Source organism: Condylura cristata, unplaced genomic scaffold (assembly GCF_000260355.1).
Source record: "Condylura cristata isolate star-nosed mole 26May11 unplaced genomic scaffold, ConCri1.0 scaffold00008, whole genome shotgun sequence".
Classification (NCBI taxonomy): domain Eukaryota; kingdom Metazoa; phylum Chordata; class Mammalia; order Eulipotyphla; family Talpidae; genus Condylura; species Condylura cristata.
Genome location: NW_004567109.1, coordinates 21,770,035 through 21,789,528, shown reverse-complemented (window position 1 = coordinate 21,789,528; position 19,494 = coordinate 21,770,035). Strand labels below are relative to the sequence as shown.

The window sequence follows — 19,494 nt, the reverse complement described above, 5'->3', positions numbered from 1 at the left end:
GCAGTCATTCAGAGAGGAATGTTCCTTTCAGCACATCCTATCATTCCCCTCCTCAGAACACTCCAGCAACATCTGTTCATACTGAGAATAAGTTCACATTCATTTGAAATAAGCCCTATACTATCTTATAGTATAGAGAAGGAGCCCTATACTATCTTACCTAATTTCTCTAACCTAATTTCCCTTTGCTTGCTCAGTTCTAGCTCTACTGAACTCTTGTTTCTAAAATATACTAATGTGTTCCTATCTTAGCATCTTAGTATTTGTTGTAGGTCCTCTTATTTGGAAAAGTCTTTTCTCAAAACTTCAAAGACTTTCCCTTTATTTCATATGGGAGTTCTGTGTAGATTTCACTTCTCAACAAGGACTTTCCTCCCCCTCTATGTTCTTATTTTGCTTCAGTTTTAATCAGAGCATTTACTTGCCATGATACCATTTATTTGTCTATTTTCTGTCATCCACTAGAGGGAGAATGTGTCTGTTTTCTTTACTCTTCCCCAGACTTAGAACAGTTGCATAACCAATAGTAAGTGACAATCACGGTTTGTAGAATTAATTATATATCCCTTACGTGAAGAGTTTTCCATTTACGAAGATGAATGAATGGAGTAAAGTTGAAAGTCTAGCATAAATATCTACTGACTGCTTTTGAGTAGGGCGCAGTGTCAGAGAAGGCCTCAATAAGGAGGTGGCCAAGGAGCTGCATGTTGATAAATGTCTGATCAGGAAGAATAGAGAACTCCATCTGTATGAATGAACTGGTGTTCAGAAAGCAGTGGGACTAGAAAATGGGGGTGAGTGACAGGAAGTAACATTAATCGTAACTAAGAGAAGAAGCCATAGGCAAAGTCACAAGAGATCTTGGATATTAAGATAAAAAATTTGAACTTTACCTTAAAGGTAATATGAAACAAAGGTTTTTAAGGTATGGAGAGATAGTATTAGATGCATATACTTAACTACTCACTGCAGTAATCACACTAAAACAAATTAAGTAGATTGACATAGGAAATCCCTACATTGGTTGTCAGAACCTATTTTCAAAACATAAGTCTTTATTCTAACTTTTTGTGTAACCTGGGAAAGGCATCATTTCCTCTTCTGAGCCTCAGTTCTTTGTTTTTGGCAGGAGAACTTTGTAAGATTCTATGAGCCACTACATTTTAGAACTAATGTTCCATTTGTATGCTTTAACTAGATACCTTGTAGAAATTTTTAATATCTTTTTTCTGCCCGAAGTATTTAAAACTTTCAATTCTAATCGATCTAAATTCAATTTTCCTCTGGGGTTTCCTAACTTTTAGGTCAGATACCAGGAAATTAGCTTCTTGACATAAAACTACCCAAGTGAAAGTAGTGTATCTTTTGTTCTCTGTTTGGTATGAGAATATAGGTGGGAAGAAGGGGGTGACAGAATGATCTTTTTTCTTGCAGTCGTGATCCCAAAGAACCCCTGTCCTGTATCTGAGGTGAACGCTGAGAAGCCTGGCATCCACGGCAGCACCGAAACTGTCTTGGAGCATCAACCAGGGCCGAAGGGCCGTAAAGCAGGGAAGAAGCGGGGCCGGGCACCCAAGCCCCTCAGTCCCCATTCCATCTCAGCCCCATCCAAGGCAACTGAACCTTTGAAATTTCCAAAGAAGAGGGGTCCCAAACCTGGCAGTAAGGTAGGTAAAAATATGTGGGTTTCCCAGAAAGAGATTCTTGTACATCTTGGGGAAGGGCTAGGTTGACATCCCTACTTAGCTGTTTACCTGGTAGTTGATAATATTAGTAATAGGATAGTATTGAATAAGAAGCAAATTTTGACTTTGAAAGTTATTCACATTTGACAGAATTCTAGCCTCACATCTGCCATGGATGGAAAGCTCTATTCCATGTTAACTGCTCAGAGTGGATACTCAGGCATGTGATCAGACAAAGCAAATCAGTTTCTTTTAAAATAAAAAACTATTGAATACCTTCGTATCACATTCTATATCAGACACCATTACCTACATATCACATAATCTTCACAAAATCCTAGAGATAGGTAATGTTAATGTTGTTTAATAATTAAATTGAGAGTTAGAGATGTGAAATGACTTCTCTAAGCTAACATAGCTAACAAGTGGTAAAGGCTATAGAAATGGGTTCCCAGATTTTCTAGATTCAGGGTTACTGCTGTCCTACCACTTAATTCATTCTGCTATATTTCCTGAAGGAGAAAACACGGCTGTGTAGAAAAGACTGCTGAGTCATACTTCATCGAATGACCCTGTTCCTGTAGTTAACCGCCTTTTAGTCATGACCAGTTCTTGACAGCCCCGTCTGAACCTGGATGGTGTGAGGTCCAGTATGGGAATGCTACTTAGTCCTCTCTGCCAGGTGTTCAAGCAGTCTCCTAAATTCTTCCCTAGAGGCAGTTGGTTGTTTTTGTTTTGTTTATTTGCTCCAGCTGACATCAGTCCTACTAGAATATTAACGCCTCAAGATTGAGAACCTAATCTATATCTTCCTTTTTCCTCCTACAGAGCTGTATATCTCAGTTTCTTGGGAGACAGTCAGTATATGCACAGTGATTGGAAAGAGGGAGGGAGGAGTGTGGTAGGTGATGATTTTAGTGATGATATTCCAATTGAGATCGTTTCTTTGAATTCTGTATGTCACATCTTCATCTTCAGTGCTTCTGACCTATTACCACTAACCCTTAATGCAGTCCTGATTCATTTTTATCTCCATTACTCTCTTCCCATTCTCATGTTGTAGAGGAGAGGCTGAAGATCTTAAAGATTCTTAAGACCAGAGTCTTCTGATGATGTGAAAACATCTGGGAGACAAATCAAAAAGGTAGAAATCTTCTCTGTAAGTTTCCAGACAAAACCATAGCCACTAAGCAGAAACAAGTAGACAGTTCTCCTCTCTACATAAAAAAAAAAAAACAACAACAACAGTTTAATCTGTCCCAAAATGAAATTAGTGACTCACATCACTAGAGGAATTTCATCGAGTACTGAATGGCTAGATGGGAGGGGACTTTTAGAGAAGGAAGCAAAAGTATTGGATGTTTAGTTAGATTAACTGACCTTTAGATCCTTTAAAACCTAAAATTGTGACTCTGATTGCTTTTGCTCTTCTTTCTCAGACAGTCCTAATCAAGTAGCCAGAGTCCTCTTTCTTTCCAGCCCTCTTGTGAACAATGACTTTCATCTTGCCTTGTATTTTATGGCTTGGGCATTTGACTTCCTAATTCCTCTTTCTGTTCTTTTCTTATTCCTATACATATATATCCTTCCCATTTAACTCATGACTCTGTGTTCCTTTGTGACTAGGACCTAGGCTTTAAATCCAAACAAACTTAGATTTATGTCTCATCATTGTTTCCACCTGTGTGATTTTGAGAAATATTTTGAATAAGACTTAAATTTTTCTCACTAATAAAATGGAGATGAGACAATGGATGAACAAATTTAATGTGTTTAAGTGCACCTATCTCAAATAGTAATAGTTCCTTCCATCTTTCTGTTTTCATCTTTAATATTTGGATACCTAATTCACCAGACATGTTCCTTCAGGGACTCCATGAAATCATATTCCAAGTTCATTAAAAAATGAACTGATATTTCTCTTCTTCTCTGATACATTGTTTATTGGATATTCACTTTTAGCAGTATCAAAAAACATGGGATATCCATATCACCCCATATGTGGTTTGAGTATTTCATGAGTGTTTGCATTATTATTTTTACAGGTAAGATCATTTTTATATACCTGCTGTCATTGATGCTATCTCATTAGATAATACACTTCTAGAAGGCAGACAGATTTATATAGCTCCTAGCTGTGGACACTACATGAGACAGACATTTGATAAAAAGGGGTGTCTGTAACTCAGTTGTTTTCCTTGTACTCAAAAAGTCTCTTAGAAAACTATTTCTTCAAAATAAATTTCTGAGGTATTTATTCCCCAGAAACTTCCCTGAACAGCATAGAAGTGATACTACATTTCTCTCAAATCATCTTTATTGCTTCCCACATTGTTAGTATTCTATACCGTGTGCCTCAGTAAAAAACATTTCACTGACATTATTATTATATGCCAGGTGTCATGCAAGGAATGGTAGTCAAAATCAAACCCTCAAGGGGCTAGTAGGGGACCCCAGTATAGATGTGTCTAAATATGTGTATGATATGTGTGTATATATTAATATACACGTATAATATGTGATAGCGCATTGTGACAAATGTAACAATACAAAGTATAGAGATTGTGCAAAAGAGATGCTAATTAGGAAATCTAATTAGATGCTAATTAGAAAGTCTTCCTAGATAAACAGATTTTTGTAAAGCTTTAAAAAAAAAAAAGACATTCTAGGTGGATAGGATTTGTTATTATTGTGAAGACATGGACCAGGCAAGGATTTAGAGAATGTATTAGGTTGTTGGAAAAGTCATGATTTTTTTTTTATGTTTTCTATGTAAAAATATCTCAATGACTTTTCAGATAGCCCAATAGTTAGAGATTATGAGAGTATAGGTTTTAAGATAAGGAATGACAGGTGAAGAGCTGAAAAGTAGGAAAAAAGAGGAAAGTAGATAGAGTTATGGGGAGAGATGTTTGCATTTTTCAAGAAAGAGAAACAAAACACAAGTAATATCAAAGTAGACTTAGCCACCATATTTTTTTCTTTTTTTTTTGTTTTTCTTTTCCCAATTAATATGGAACCTGACGCTACAAATGGTAGTATTGATTCTAGTATAAAAGACAGTGAATTAAGCTCTGGTCATATAGAAGTTCAGAATTTTGGACATAGGGTCAAAAAAATGTTTGCTGGGCATCTAAATATCCTTGTGTAAGAGACTGGAAAACAAAGATAAGATGCAGTCACATCTACAAAAAGACTTCAGTTTCATAGGTATGTTAAATGCTAGGAATAGAAGAATGAGAAAACAAGTTACCAATCATGGGTAGCAACCTTTCCCCATCCATTTTGACAGAGGAAACCTCGGAATTTGCTGAACCCACCACCCACCTCACCAACAACCAGCACCCCTGAACCGGATACCAGCACTGTACCCCAAGATGCTGCCACCATCCCCAGCTCAGCCATGCAGGCCCCCACAGGTAAGAGCAGACCACTAGACTGACTGTAGCAAGCCCCAGGCTCCAGTGTACTCTCTTGTCTTGTACTAATAATTAGCCCCTGTCTAATTGATAAACCTAAATAGAAACTTTTTAAATATTTTTTTATCTTTGGCCATTTGAAATAGTTTCAGAGAAATTTCACACTGTCAGAACAATCAAAGAACATCAGGATTGAGTAACTGTGACCAGCCTTTGGTTGGTGTGGAACTAGAGCCAGCACCAGGAAGCTCCCTGACCCAATTTGTAAAAACACTCATCCTTTCCACTTAGGATGCTCCTTTCTTAGGGATTCCTCCTTGCATTGCAGTAATCCCTCTATCACTCTACCTCCCAAACATACATGAATGCTTTAATTTTTCTTAGCATCACTGTTGGGGCAAACCTTGGTACTGTAAGTGTGAACTTGATTTGGGGTTAATGAATGTTTGATTCAGAGCAAAATGTGAGTGAATAGGGTTCACTGAACCCAAACCTAATGTGATTGTTTGGAGATTTCCCACACCAACAGCTCAATTCTGACAACTCTACCCAAGACAACATCTGTTTGCACAGGAAAGGGCTCAGCTCAGTTTGCCAAGACTGTCCACCACGTCTGAGGCCGGCTGCACTCCCAGGCTGTTCGGTGCTTCTGACTGACTTGACTGTAAATCAGAGGTTCCCAGAAACCCCTCCTCAGTTAGATTCACTTGCTAGAGCACCTCACAGAACTCAGGAAACTGTTTACTTATTACGTAACCAATTTGTTACTAAGGCTGTATTGCTCAGGAATAACAGGGTGGGAGAGATGTGCAGAGCTCCATGTCCTCCAGACCTGCCACTCTCCTGGGTCTGCACATGTTCACCCGCCTGAACATACTCACAGCCTGCTCCACTCTTGTTTTTATGGGCTCATTATTTAGACATGACTGACTGGACCAGTGGCCATTGGCAGTTGAACACAACCTCTAACCCATCTCCCCCCACTGGAGGTCTGGGGATAGAACTGGCGATGTGAAGGTAGAACCTCTGATCACATGATTGGTTCTCTAGGCAATCAGCCCCATCCCTATGTGCTACCCAGAATTCACTTTCATTAACACATCTTTATCATTTACAACATTTAGGAAATTTCACGATTAGGGAGCTGTGAGCTGGGAACTGTGGATAAAGGCCAAGTATATATGAGAGATATATCTTGGTCACCTGAATGGCCAAATACATGCTTCTGTAAAGCATACTATCACAGCAGGTAGTCACCCTGGTCTATGCCTGTCTGTCCCTTTTCATAAACTATGGATAACTCTAAGAGAAATACCCCTTTAGAATATATACACAACACTCCAGTAGGGTAACTAGAAAAATAGTGCTTATTACTTACGTGTAAATTAAGATACATGTGTGAAACCATCTTGTTATGCTGCTTATGCTCCATCTTCTTTAGAAGAGCCTAAGCGATTTGGAATGATTCCTCCATGGAACCTAAAAAGGTCATTTTCTTAGAAGGAAATCGGTACATGCCCACCCAAATCCTACAATGTTAGAGCTAGAAAGGAAGGCCAGCCAAAATTTCCTTTCCAAATAAATTTTGGAAGACAAAGAGCTGGCCTGTGGTATTAATGTCAAGCTCTGGTCAGGATCCTATCACATGACTTCCCCCAATATGTCATCTGCAGATAGCCTGTCAGTTATAGGTTTGCCTGCTACGAGTGTCATTAGACTAATGTACAGTGGCCTTTGCACCTCAGCTCCATGGAGGAGGAAGTAAGGGCAGATGAACACCTTAGTGAAAATATTGATTACATTTTCCAGCTGCACGCTATGCCCCCTGGATACCCGTGATTCTGTTTGGTTTACCCCACTTCCATCATTCTAGATGCCACCTAGGTGACTTCTCCACAACACCTAGAAGACTCCGGCAGTGGGAGCTCTGTGAATGTGCTGCAGTGTTCCTTTTATATGAGGTGGTCGCTGGGCTGGCATGCCTCCCTGGCTCAGTCTCAGCCTGGAAAAAGTGGGAGGTGCTTTGTATTCCTGTCTTCTGCGCTTTGCCAAGCTGTAGCAGTCTTGACTGATCACTGTTCTCCATATCCTGACTGGGCCTTCATTCATTCTGTGTGAACATGATACTACTTCCCTTTCTGAGCCTCAGTTTCCATATTGATACAATGAGAGTATTAGCCCACTTTATCATCTCTTCAGATAATAATAAAAGCTGTCATAGATTGAAAGTTATGTGCCACTTCATATCCTTTATTACCTACTTTTCATTTTTTAACTGCAACACTTTTTATGAGACATTTTTATCAGTCAAGTATGCATGTTCATAGTTTAAAGGAATAATGGGTCTACACAAATTATGAAACAAAACAAACCTCCCCTTACTCCTGTCAATACATCTCACCAAATGCCATTGTTCTTAATTCATATGGTTCTATTCCCTCCATACATGTAAGCAGCATTTTTATATTGCCTCTTTAATTTTTTTTTTTTTTTAAGCATTGGGCATTTTTCAAGAGACAACCCACTTGCTTGTTTTTTTTTGTGCTTTTGTGTCTGACATTAACTTCTACTTTTTAAAGCTGTCTATCATTTCCATCCTCATCTGTCTATTGGTCAGGTGTAATGGAGACCTGCAATGGGAGATAGATTAAAGAATTTACAGATCATATTTTAAAACTGCCAAACTCTTCTAAAGGAGTTATAGTTTGTCCTTTATAGTTTTACCCTTTAATCCACTTAGGATTATTTTTCTTTTTGTACCTTGTAATTGGGTAAAATTAACATGTAGTGAAATATATAGACCTTAAATGGACAGTTTGGTAAGTTTTTATAAATACCCATATAATCACAACTACAATATAGATAATGAAGGTTATTTCTACCACCCCAGAAGTTACCGCATGACTCCTCATAGTCTGTCTTCATTCACATCTTTATTCTGATTGCTATTCATATGTTTTAGATTTTTCTGTTCTTGCACTTAATATAAATTGAATCCTACTGTATGTACTCTTTATTGAACCTGGTTTCTTTCATTCGAAGTGATGTGTTCAAGAATTATTATTAATACTTCAATAATTCATTCTTTTTTACAGCCAGTAGATGTTCCAACAAATGAGTATAACACAAGTTGTATACCTAGTCTTTTGTTGATGAGCATGGGTTGGTTCTAGTTTTGGGCTATTTTGAGTAAGCTGCAGTGAACATTATTGTAAGTGTCTTTTTACATATAGTGTTTTCATTTTCCTTATTGTTCTAATCTACATTTTCATTTTTGTTTTCAATGAAAGCATCTTATTAATAGAATAGAAATCTTATTTATTAATAGATTTCATTCCTTTTCTGATTAGATCTACCTTCACATGCACTTTCAGGGGCATTTTTGTACCTTTTATGAATTATAAAATGAAACTGCGTGGTTCTCATCATGCCTGACTCTTTGTTAGTGTCGAGCTTTCTCATGTATGCTAAATCAGTTGCTAATTGCCAGTCTGCTTTTCCAGTTCCAAAATTTTATCTTGTCTCCTTATTAACTGACTCATCTTAATGGGTTTTAGGAGAGAATAGTTAAATACATATTTCAGTTCATCTTGTTACTCCTTTACTTTTTTCAATTTCTTTTTCACCTGTCACCTTCTGTACCCTGCCACCCTGCCTTCTTTTCTGTGTTCTGTATCCTACACCTTACTTCTCCTTAGAATTAGAATGGTAAAGATACAAGTGTCCTTAGCCACCTGGCCCAAACCCCTCAGGTCATAAGTCTGAGGCCAGAAGTCCATCCACAGCCCACATAGCTACTATTCTTACCTTTTTTTTTGCCATTAATAGCAAAAGGGAATTTTAGTCCTATTATCCCTTCCACCAGTAAGCCATGACAGTGTGAGGGGAAAAAGAGTATTCCACCCCCTAGCTCATGTGCAAGCCTAGAAGAGAAATCAGAAGAGAGAACGTCATCGCTAACTGGGCTTTCTTTGGATCTTATCCAGAGATTGAGGAAGCAGCTCTGTTAGCACTGCCTCTTCTTTGGCACCATACTGTCTCTACCGCAGTGCCAGGTGTGTGTGTGTGTTGGAGGAGGTGGGGGTGGTACAATTAGCAGATTTTCCAGCTCTCTTGCAGAGAAATTACTGAAACACATTCTTGGATGGGACCCTCAAGTTCTTTTCATATTTTTTCTTTATTCCATATGTTTACTACATGTTGATTTAGAAGATAAAAGGACGTCAGTGCCCAGCTAGAAAGCAAAGCGGGTGACTGGTGTCATTGACCAAACACACACAAGCACACTCTTGGTAATATTGCTGTGGCCCCATAGCTCCTTACACATAAGACATACAAAGAATATGTGAGGCAACCAGATACCCAAAATGAAAGTACTTACATTTGGGAAATGGTTCAGATTTTCTTTTCAGTGCACAGAAAACAATGCAAGTTCTGGGTTATTTTCCCAGCAGGCTATATGCCCAGAGCCTTTGGTCATGCATTTGGGCTGGCAGCAGCTGGGCACAACCACTCTCCTCCTACTCCCCCTTGGCAGCTGGGAATCCTGCTAAGCATCAGAGCACACAGGCATGAAAACTGAAGAGAAAATCATTCTCCACCTTCTCTACCATGAATGTGCTCTAAGCTTCTTTGCCTTTTTGTCTCTTGCAGTTTGTATTTACTTGAACAAGAACGGCAGCACAGGCCCCCACTTAGACAAGAAGAAGGTCCAGCAGCTCCCTGACCATTTTGGGCCCGCCCGTGCCTCTGTGGTGTTACAGCAGGCTGTCCAGGCTTGCATAGACTGTGCTTATCACCAGAAAACTGTCTTCAGCTTCCTCAAACAAGGCCACAGTGGTGAGATTATCTCAGGTAAGCACCTTGGGTTGATATACCTTGTAGTCAGAAGACAGACCTTCTCCACTGGCTGATTTCTGACAAGGAATCCTGGTTCCTACTTCACACCTTGAGTCTCTGAAGAGTCGTGAAGACATTCTTTTCCTCAGAGACTGCCCATTTTCTACTCCTAAGATCTTTTGGGCCTTATGCTTATATCTGCCAAGTATGATACCTACCCAGACTGGATTTAAGGGACACCTATCCTGTCTATCTGCTTAGCCTGTCCCATATAGGAAATATGTGAGTGTGCTGCATTGAAGGCATTCCAGAAGAAATAATCCAAGTTGTGGCGTCAGGAAAGTTTCTCCAGATGGCCATAACCTCCCATCAGAAAAGCACAAATCACTTTTCTCATTCATTTCATTCCTTAGCCCCAATCTTTAGCCTTGATTCCGAGTTGGAAGGGTCATTTCCTCTTTCTTACCTGCTGTGACTCAGCTGCAAGTGTTGGGGTTTTTTTCTTTTCATTCACTAAGAATATTCACTTTTTTCTCCTGTACCCTGACTCTGGCTCTTTTTCCCAAATCCAGACTCTATTCTTCACCTTGTATTGTCCTGCAAAATGCATTAAACCTATGACTCAAGCTAACATAGTCCCCTGCCTCTCCTCCCTACCTAATTGTAATATCTAGCCTCAGAAAACTGAGCTTACTTGGGGAAGCCCTATAATTAACCTATTTTATTTTTTAAGCACACATTTATGGAATCCTTGCTATATGTGAGAGGTTATTGGCAGACACTAGCTGTGGGAGAGGGAGAAAAGATGACAGTCTTGGGTTCTGGTATGGTGGTAAATAATACCTCACAGTGGACTATAAGAAATGTTGTAATAGAGAAATGGGTGCAGGGCGGTAGAGGAGCCCAGAGGAGAGAGTAAGTGACTGGGAGTAATTGACTGCATGGAGATGGGGGCAGGCATTGAGGAAATTATTGTGGAAGGCTCAGAACTGCATGCAACTGGGCCTTCTTTCCCTGCTGAGGCCCAGGCCACTCCCTGTGTCTCCTTTGCATCTGGGTGGCATTCTGTGGGACCTACGATTCTTTATCTCCTCTTTAGCTGCTACCACCTGCATCTCTAGGGTTCTTCCTCTGCCCCCAAGATTTATTCCTAAAATTTATTTCCTTGCTACCCTCAGAGACAAACACAGGGGACTTTTGCTTTCTAGAGATTATAAGGACACTTTTTGAGTAGAAATAAATGAATAAAAATAAATACAAGCATGATTTAGATCCACATGTTACCACATGTGGATCTACATCCACATGCCTTTTACAGATTGGATTGTGCAACCAAATCCTTACTGGCAATACCTATATCCTTCTCTTCTGCCCAGATTCTTCCCTTCTTGGGAAACAGTGCCCAAAAGGATCAGATTTCCTGGAGAAGGCTAATGCAGGTGATGGACCAGATAGAATTATGTCCACAGTTGTTTTCACAGGTTGATCAAAATCATTCCAGAGCCCTAGGTGCAACAGACTTGTCCTGGCCACTCCCATTATTGCAAGCCTTTTGGAGTTGGAGACAAAAATCAAACCCCAGAGGGAGGGAGGGAGGGAGGGAGGAACCTGGGCGAGGGCTGTGTAACCAGGTAAGCCTGAGGCAAACAGTGGGCTGGATCTCTCCTGCCCAAGCTCTGTGCTGCATTGCCCCACTGACATGCTCAGCCCTGTTTACTTAACTCCACAGCCGTGTTTGACCGGGAACAGCACACCCTCAACCTCCCAGCAGTCAACAGCATCACCTACGTCCTCCGTTTCCTGGAGAAACTCTGCCACAACCTTCGCAGTGACAATCTGTTTGGCAACCAGCCCTTTACACAGACACACTTGTCACTGTCTACCACAGAGTACAGCCACAGCCACGACAGGTACCTACCAGGTAGGAGCTGGGATGGGGTCTGGACTAAGGAGGGGAGAGAGCTAGTGGCAGCACCAGCAAGGGCCGAGAAGCGACCCTTGGAACTCGATTCTAGCCTGGCATCTGCTAACCAGTGACCTGCTGTTTTGTCCTGACCTTTGCCATGTTGATTGAGACTTTTTGGTCTCTTCACTCTCTCTTCAGGATTTCATTTCCAGTCTCTAGAATTAACCTTCTTTCCTCTGGACTTTTATCCCCAGGAAAGGGTAATTCACGATTCCCCTTTTGAGCTCCAAACTGCATGTGGAGCTACCGTGAAGTCACAGTACAGCTCCCAATGTGAATCTGGCAGCAAAGGCCTAACAGACATCTCCTTTGCCAGCAGGAAGGTTTAGTCTCAGGCTGCAGATTGAGAAACTTACTCCCTGGTGATTGGCCATCCATTCTTTCCTTTGGCACATGGCCCTAACTCCTCCAGCACTGCCAGTCTAGCAAGTCAATTCAAGTTCCTGCTTTTCTAACTAGGCTGGAAAATAACTTTCTTAGTTAACATATGAGACCCAGAAGGGGAAAGCGGATGCCACGTGGCCAGATCAGTGACTAAGCACTTCCGAGAGAGAGGTTAAAGAGTGAATGGGAATCGGCATCTTTTTCTGGAGCCCAGGATACAGAACGACAGGGTGGGAAGGAAAGTGCGACCCTAACATAGTGAGGTAGGTCACTGCTGAAAGGGAGGAAGGCCCTTTAAGAGTTGCTTCCTTGTCCTGGCCAGAGGAATAAAGAGGTGGTACTTGTCAGTGCTGGGCCTGTGCTGGCTATGGATTGGGTAGCATAAGCTGTAAGGCTCTGCCCTTCTGCACAAGTCTCATTCCCACACTGCCTTTCCCTGTAATCTTTTTATCATACTTATTAACAGAATTACTTCTGCAGAGTGCTACTCTGTAGAGAAAGTGCTTGGGGAAGTAACTGTTCATCTATCCACCTCCACCCTCTTCTGTCCTTCCATGCCCTGTGAGCATTATTTATATTACTTGCATTACTAAGAAACCTGAATTTCAAAGACTTGTTATGGAGGCCAAACTGTCTGTCCTCTGAAGTAGGTATTTAGCCCCCTCACCCATTCTTTCTTCAAAGGAATCTTCTTCCCTAACCTGTTGTAGATTGCTTACTTTCAGCATCAGAATCTCCGAGGAAAGAAAGACCTTGCTTGCAGTTAAAATGCGGTGCTATAGGTCTGGGGACTAAGCTTGATGAGGTTGATACAGACAAAGCAAGGTGGTTAAATAGCCACAACTTTTGGCATTCAGAACTCTGAAGTAATGAAAATTATTCCTGCCTGGGATTCTGGAAGAATGAGAGGGGTAGCATGTCTGTGAGCATAGATGCTCCTCTAAAGAGAGATTTTTGTCAAGGAAATAGGTATTCTCAACTGAAGTAACGTCATGAAGAACTAAGAAAGCATTCTGGAGGCAGCATGTGGAGCCCAGTGGGGGCCCATGAGCCTGCAGAGTAGCTGGGGGTGAGGCAGGGTCGCTCTTGGGAATTCCACTCCAGTTTGCAGCTCTCTGACCAACTACCAGAGAAGAGGGATCTTCAGCCACCCTTACTCCTTGCTTTACCAACTAAAAGGAGACAAAGGCCTGGGTTCCCACACTCTGCCGCTGGCTGCCAACCTCCTCTTTCCTCATTTACAGACACATGCACCAACTCTCTGCCCTCCAGTGCTCTCTGACCTCCATTTCTCATAATAGGTGCTCAGCGGCTTTTCTGTTCTCCCCCTAATTCTGTATGCTTCCCTGAAATGAGTGGCTTATGTGTGCCCAGACAAGGCAGAGCTTTGCCTAGAATTCCAGTTCCTCTGTGCCCTTGCACTTAACCTTGCCTGCCTGCCTGCCTAATGCCTGCCCTACTGACCCTTTGTTCCGCTTCTGGTCATTTATCATTGCCTTTACTTTTCTGCTTACTTACCCAAACCTTTGCCCAAAAATGTGATCTCTACAAGGGCTGTCTTTGCTTTGCCCTCTGGGCCCGACCTTTCTCACTCCCTTCTGCTACGTACACTTCTGCTAGTTTGACATCCAAAGATACACTCAGTATCTAGGTAACTACTGAAGCCTGCTCTTCCCACAGCCCATCTCCATGCCACCTTTTCCTTTAGAATCGTGGCCTAATTAACTGTGCACTTCCAATGTAGCAATAGTCACCAAATGTGTACCCCAGTAGGCTTCCTTACCTAAGTTGAGACCTACATTTGTTTCTTTCCATGTTTTATTTTGAAAAATTACAAACAAAAATTATTTTGAAATATTTTTATTTACAAAAATTAGAAAAGTATATAAATTGCCTAGGAACTATTTATCTCCTAATGCTATTACTACATTCAAGAAATTTAATGTTAATAAAAACTACTAGCTATTATCCATATCAGATTTCCCCACTTGTCCCAATAGTGTCTTTTATAGCTGTTTTTTTTTTTTTTATCTGCGATCCAATGAGTAATCACCTACTTCACTTAGTTGTCTCTTTATTTCCTTTTATCTAGAGCAGTTTTCCACCCTTCTTTATTTTTCTACCTTTTATGGCATGGCATTGGCAATTTGATTTCCCTATTCTCTCAAACCCATACCAACTCCTTTTCAAGTTGCTAATATCATGCAACTCCAAATAATTGGGCAAAATAATTTTGTTTCTTTTTGTCTTTGCTTTTCCCTTCTAAACAGTTCCTAGGCCTTGTCTTTCATTACTGTACACATGGGTACTCTGTGAATGTTTTTTAAATGAATGGGTACGCTTCCCCCACCTCCATTCTGATTGTTCTCATGTTTCCAGTATGTCAGTAGCAAACTTATTTATGTTGACCCTATGAGGTTAAATGTTTTTATCTCCATTTTATAGGTGCGCAAACTGAATTCCAAAAAAAAGGCAATCATCAGGTTGATCATGTCAGAAATAAAATTCAAGTCTGCCAACCCCAACTTATGGCCCCTGGTTTCAAAGTTTGTTTTATTTTAGCAGAACGCTTTTACCTTTAAAAGAGAGAGAGAGAGAGAGAGAGTTCTGGTGAAAGGATGTGATATTATGGTGTTTCACAGTTAAAACCAAAGCTATTTTGATGGAGTCTGGTGAAGTCCAGAGCCCTATGCACTTGTCCTCCCTTTGGAGGCCCCAGGGCTCTGTGGAGCACAGCTTCAAAGCGCTGGGCTTATTCCTTGGCCTTACCCTACTGAGGCACCCAGAGCCTCGTTTGAGTAGCTTTAACTGGGCAAGCTTCTTTATTTTTCCACTTACATCTCATTAGGATGAGATTTAAGGACCTTGCCTAGTCTTAAGTATCCAGGTTTTCAGACCCCTCAACTCAGAATCTAGGTCTCAGTTACCACTGCTAGCATTGCTGAAAGTAAGGAAAATTTACTGATTTGCATAAACATCTAGCAAGCTGCTGGCATTGCCCTCACAACTGTTCTTCACCTTTTCTAGCTTGTGTAAAGCAGATGGCACTACCCCCAGTTTATGCTGAGTAAAATGAGAGCCAGAAAGGTTAGGTACCTCACTGGTTAAGTACAGAAACTAGAGTTCTTCTATTTACCATTTGTGTAATTAGCTACATTAAAAAAAATCATCAAGCCCATATCTATACTTCTAGCAACTCAGGCCAAGGGCAAAAGCCATGGGTAAAGACATTTGTTTCATTTGTTTATGTTCTGTTTTCTTCTTTTTTCTCTCTCCTGTGGATTAATCCAGTTAGTTTGGTTTTTTTTTTTTTAAGATTTATTTATGCATACAGAACTGGGGTACAGGCCAGAGGTGCAGGGGCGGTGAGAAGATTCACCAGAGACAAAGTGGTGAGCAGAATAGGCCAACAGATGAAGTGCACTGCTGAGGGGAGCAGCAAGCGGATCTGGAGAGGTCTGGTGTGCCATGTGGGTCACCTTGGGCTGGGGATCGAACTCATGCTGTAGTGACTTTAGCTTCTTAGTGCTGTGCTTTAACCCGCTGTACCACCAGAGAGGGCCCGGATTAATCCAATTTTGTTTTGTTTTTTAAGATTTATTTATGCATATAGAACTGGGGTACAGGCCAGAGATGTGGAGGGTGAGAGGATTCACCAGAGACAGAGTGGGGAGCAGAATAGGCAGATCGATGAAATCCACTGCTGAGGGGAGCAGCAGGCGGGTCAGGAGAGGTCTGCCTCGCCATGTGGATCTCCTCCCGGGCAGTCGGGAATCGAACTCATGCGGAAGTGGCTTAAGCTTCTTAGTGCACTCTTTAACCCGCTGTGCCACCAGGGAGGGCTGATCCAGTTTTTTAAATAATTCCACTTTATTCCCTTTGTTTGCTTATTGGCTGAAACTCTTTTCTTTCTCATTTTAGTGATTGCTTCGGTTTATATTACACAGTTTTTACCTATCAGTCATCGTATATTAAAGAAATAATCTCTTTATATATAACAACCTTGCATATAGTTAAGAGCCTTACATTCCATTTAAAAAATTCTTAAATAGGAAAAAATGCTTTTTATTTAGTGTTCATTAGAGACCCTAAAGGAATATACAGTATTATATAAACACTGATGTCTAAAAATAACAAGTAACAGTGATAGAGCCCAGTGCCCACGATACCCTTCAAGGCAGAAAGTACTGTGGCCAGAGCCAAGGAACTGGCTGGGTACATGTAGAACCCAGTCACAAGAGGGAGTCTGCTTCAGGCTCCATAGAGCTGTGATTAAGGGCTGCTGCTTAGTGTTGGGCCATGATCTGAGTGTAGAAAAGTCAGGGTGAGAGTCCCTTTACAGAAGCTTTTGTAGCCATTCTCTTTTAATAATCATAGCCCTTTGGAAGAAATGGGCTTCCCATGTTAGAGATGAGGAAACAGTTTCTAAGGGAAGCACCTGTCTGCTGAGTGCCAGAGCCAAGCTGTAAGTCAGCTCCCGTTCCTACACTCTCCCCACTGTAAGCCCCAGCTTCCTTGGAATGTTTCTATAAACATGTCAGATGTGAAAGGATGGAGGGGATATAAGAGCTTATCCTTTGCAGACAAGGCATCAAGAGCATTTGTTAGACAAACTGCTGGCTGAATATCTGAGCAAGTACATCTCTTTTTTAGCACCACTACTCCCTGTGCCTGTATTTTGTATATAAGGCTTCTCTTTCCACCCTAGGTTACTCTATTTTTTTTTTTTTTGAAAATTTATTTATGTATACAAAAACATGGGGGAATGAAAGGATTCACCAGAGACAGAGTGGGGAACACAACAGGCAAATCTACTGAAATACATTGCTAAGGGAAGAAGCAGGCAGGACAGGAGAAGTCTGCCACATTACCACCTGGGTCACCTCCCTGGCTGGGGATGGAACTCAGGCTTCAGTGGCTGCAGATCGCTTCATAATGCTGCCCTTTGATCCCTTGCACCACTAGGGAAGGCCTCTATTTCTTTAAGGTCCTCCTTATCCAGAAAAAGTATAAGCCATCCAGACCAAAAGAAATGCCAAAGACTGTCTAGGACTAAGAGTCTCTAAGGAGATCAAAGTCCTTAGAGTGACATTAGACATGAAGAAGGTCACCTGAGGAGAGTCAGGCCTTTGACACAGACCTCCTGAAAGCAGCTCAGGGTTGTCAGTTTTGCTACTTTCTTGCTTCACCCAAACAGGTGTCTTTTAACCAGTGTTGTGGAAGTTCTCCTACGCCAAGCCCTGCTTTAAACCTGGTTTTACTATTTTCCAGGTGAAACGTTTGTCCTCGGAAATAGTCTCATCCGGTCCTTGGAGCCACATTCAGACTCAATGGACTCTACCTTGAACCCAGCCAAGCTTGTCAGCACCTCCCAAAATCTTCGAACCTCTGGGTACCGGCCTTTGCTCTCCTCCTGTGGTCTCCCACTTAGCTCGGCCTCAGCTGTGCGCAGGCTCTGCTCCAGGGGTAAGTTTACCAACTTGCCCTCCTTCTCTCTTCCTTCCCTTTTCGGAGCTCTGAAAGGTCAGAAAGCATTTAGCTGTGCTGCCTGTTTTCGTACTGGGGTGTGAGCTCATCATTTGTGTATCTGGTACCTGGAAAGTAACTGAAGCTCTCAAGCCAATGGGCCTGAGAAGAATTCATTTATTCATTCATCATTAACCATTATTTAAACACCATCTGTTTGATATGGGAAATGCAAAAACAAACACTTTTTTCTTTAAGGAACTCACAGTCTTGTGGCAGACACACAAGACATTGCAAAACATTATCTAGAATGCAGTTACACAGGTGTGCTTTGGGTGATATGAAACTAAAAAGGAAGCCTATCCCAAACTTGGTGTCCAGGGTAAGATTCCTTGTGCAAGTGCACCTTACCTGAGACTCTAATGAGGAGTGACTCTATGAATGGCCATTTTAGAGGTGGAAGGGGAGGGAGAGCTGGTCGAGAAGAGAATACAGCATCAACAAAAGCAAAAGAATAAGAAATAGCACTGAGTGTACCAGGAACTCCATGCAGTTTGGTATAGCTGAAATATAAAATGTAATACTGGAACTTCAAAGAGAAGAGCTTGGGGGAAATTGGAGTAACATAGCATAAACCACCTTCATGTTAAAGGATTTAGTGTTGATTTTATAGGGAAGTGAAGCTACTGAATGCTTTTGATTATAGGCAAGACCTACACAGGTCTTGTGTTTTCAGTAGATCATTGACTACTTTGTTGAAGATAGATTTAAGGTAGGACAAGAATAGAGAGATGAGTTAGGTCACTACAGTGAATCAGAACAGAAGTGATAAGTACATGAGATAGGGCAATGTTTGGGTTTATAAAGAGAAGGTAGATTTGAAAACTATTCACAAGGTAAGTTTAGTCGTATTTGAGGATTATGAGGAAGAAGGGAGTGGAGACTGTCTCCTGGTTTACGGGATAGGTGATAGTGCCTTTCATTGAGAGAGGGAACCAAGCATGGATGAAGAAGAAGGATGGAAAGTCCTGAGTCATCTTGGTCATATCCAAAGTCATGATTATATACCTCTGATTCTCAGGGCTAATGACTGAGCTTAAGTTAAATACTTGGGAATCATCAGCATATATGTGGTAGAGTAGAAGCTTTAAGGTGAATGACACCCACTTCCCAGGAATATATGTCAAATACAAAGAATAGTTGGCCAAAGATGTTCAACTTGAGGGCCAACAAGATTCAGAAGCTTGAAACAGGAAGAGGATCCCACCAAGGAGACAAAGAAATAGTCAAATGTGAGAAATAAACAGAAAAGTAAGATATTGTAACAGCCACAGGCACAGAGGTTGTTTTAAGGTGAGCACCACCATGACATAAGCTCTATAACATACCGACTGGGTTTGGTGACTAGTGGGTAACTGGTGATGTTAGCACGAGCAGCATCAGGGGTAGAAGCTGAAGAGAGCAGCCTGCAGGGGGTGGGGGTTCAGGGAGTATTTAATGCAGAACGGAAAGGTGGTGACCTTCAAAACATGGTCTTCTAGAGTGGAAGTACTGGGCAAGTTTATCAGTAGACATATTGAACCTTCCAAGAGGAAGAAATTGAGAATTTAGGAAAGGAGAGAAAGTAAGATCTTGAGGGTGGCAGGAATAATTCAGGATCAAGAGCATAGACAGATCACCCTGTCTTAAGCCAGAAGGAGGTGCACCTTACTTTCTGAACCTGGAGGAAAGATTG

The 19,494-nt window shown here is 41.3% G+C and overlaps 1 protein-coding gene across 7 annotated transcripts in view; it reads left to right on the top strand.

Annotated features, from left to right (window-relative positions):
* The window catches only part of SCMH1 (sex comb on midleg homolog 1 (Drosophila)), a 75,987-nt gene that overhangs the window by 53,570 nt on the left and 2,923 nt on the right, over positions 1-19,494 (top strand). For all 7 annotated transcript variants that reach the window (XM_004678859.2, XM_004678858.2, XM_012722646.1 and 4 more), the window contains 5 exons: positions 1,435-1,667; positions 4,978-5,104; positions 9,758-9,958; positions 11,673-11,864; positions 17,565-17,759. In XM_004678859.2, the coding sequence (XP_004678916.1) occupies positions 1,435-1,667; positions 4,978-5,104; positions 9,758-9,958; positions 11,673-11,864; positions 17,565-17,759 (948 nt within the window). The remainder of the gene's footprint in view (positions 1-1,434; positions 1,668-4,977; positions 5,105-9,757; positions 9,959-11,672; positions 11,865-17,564; positions 17,760-19,494) is intronic.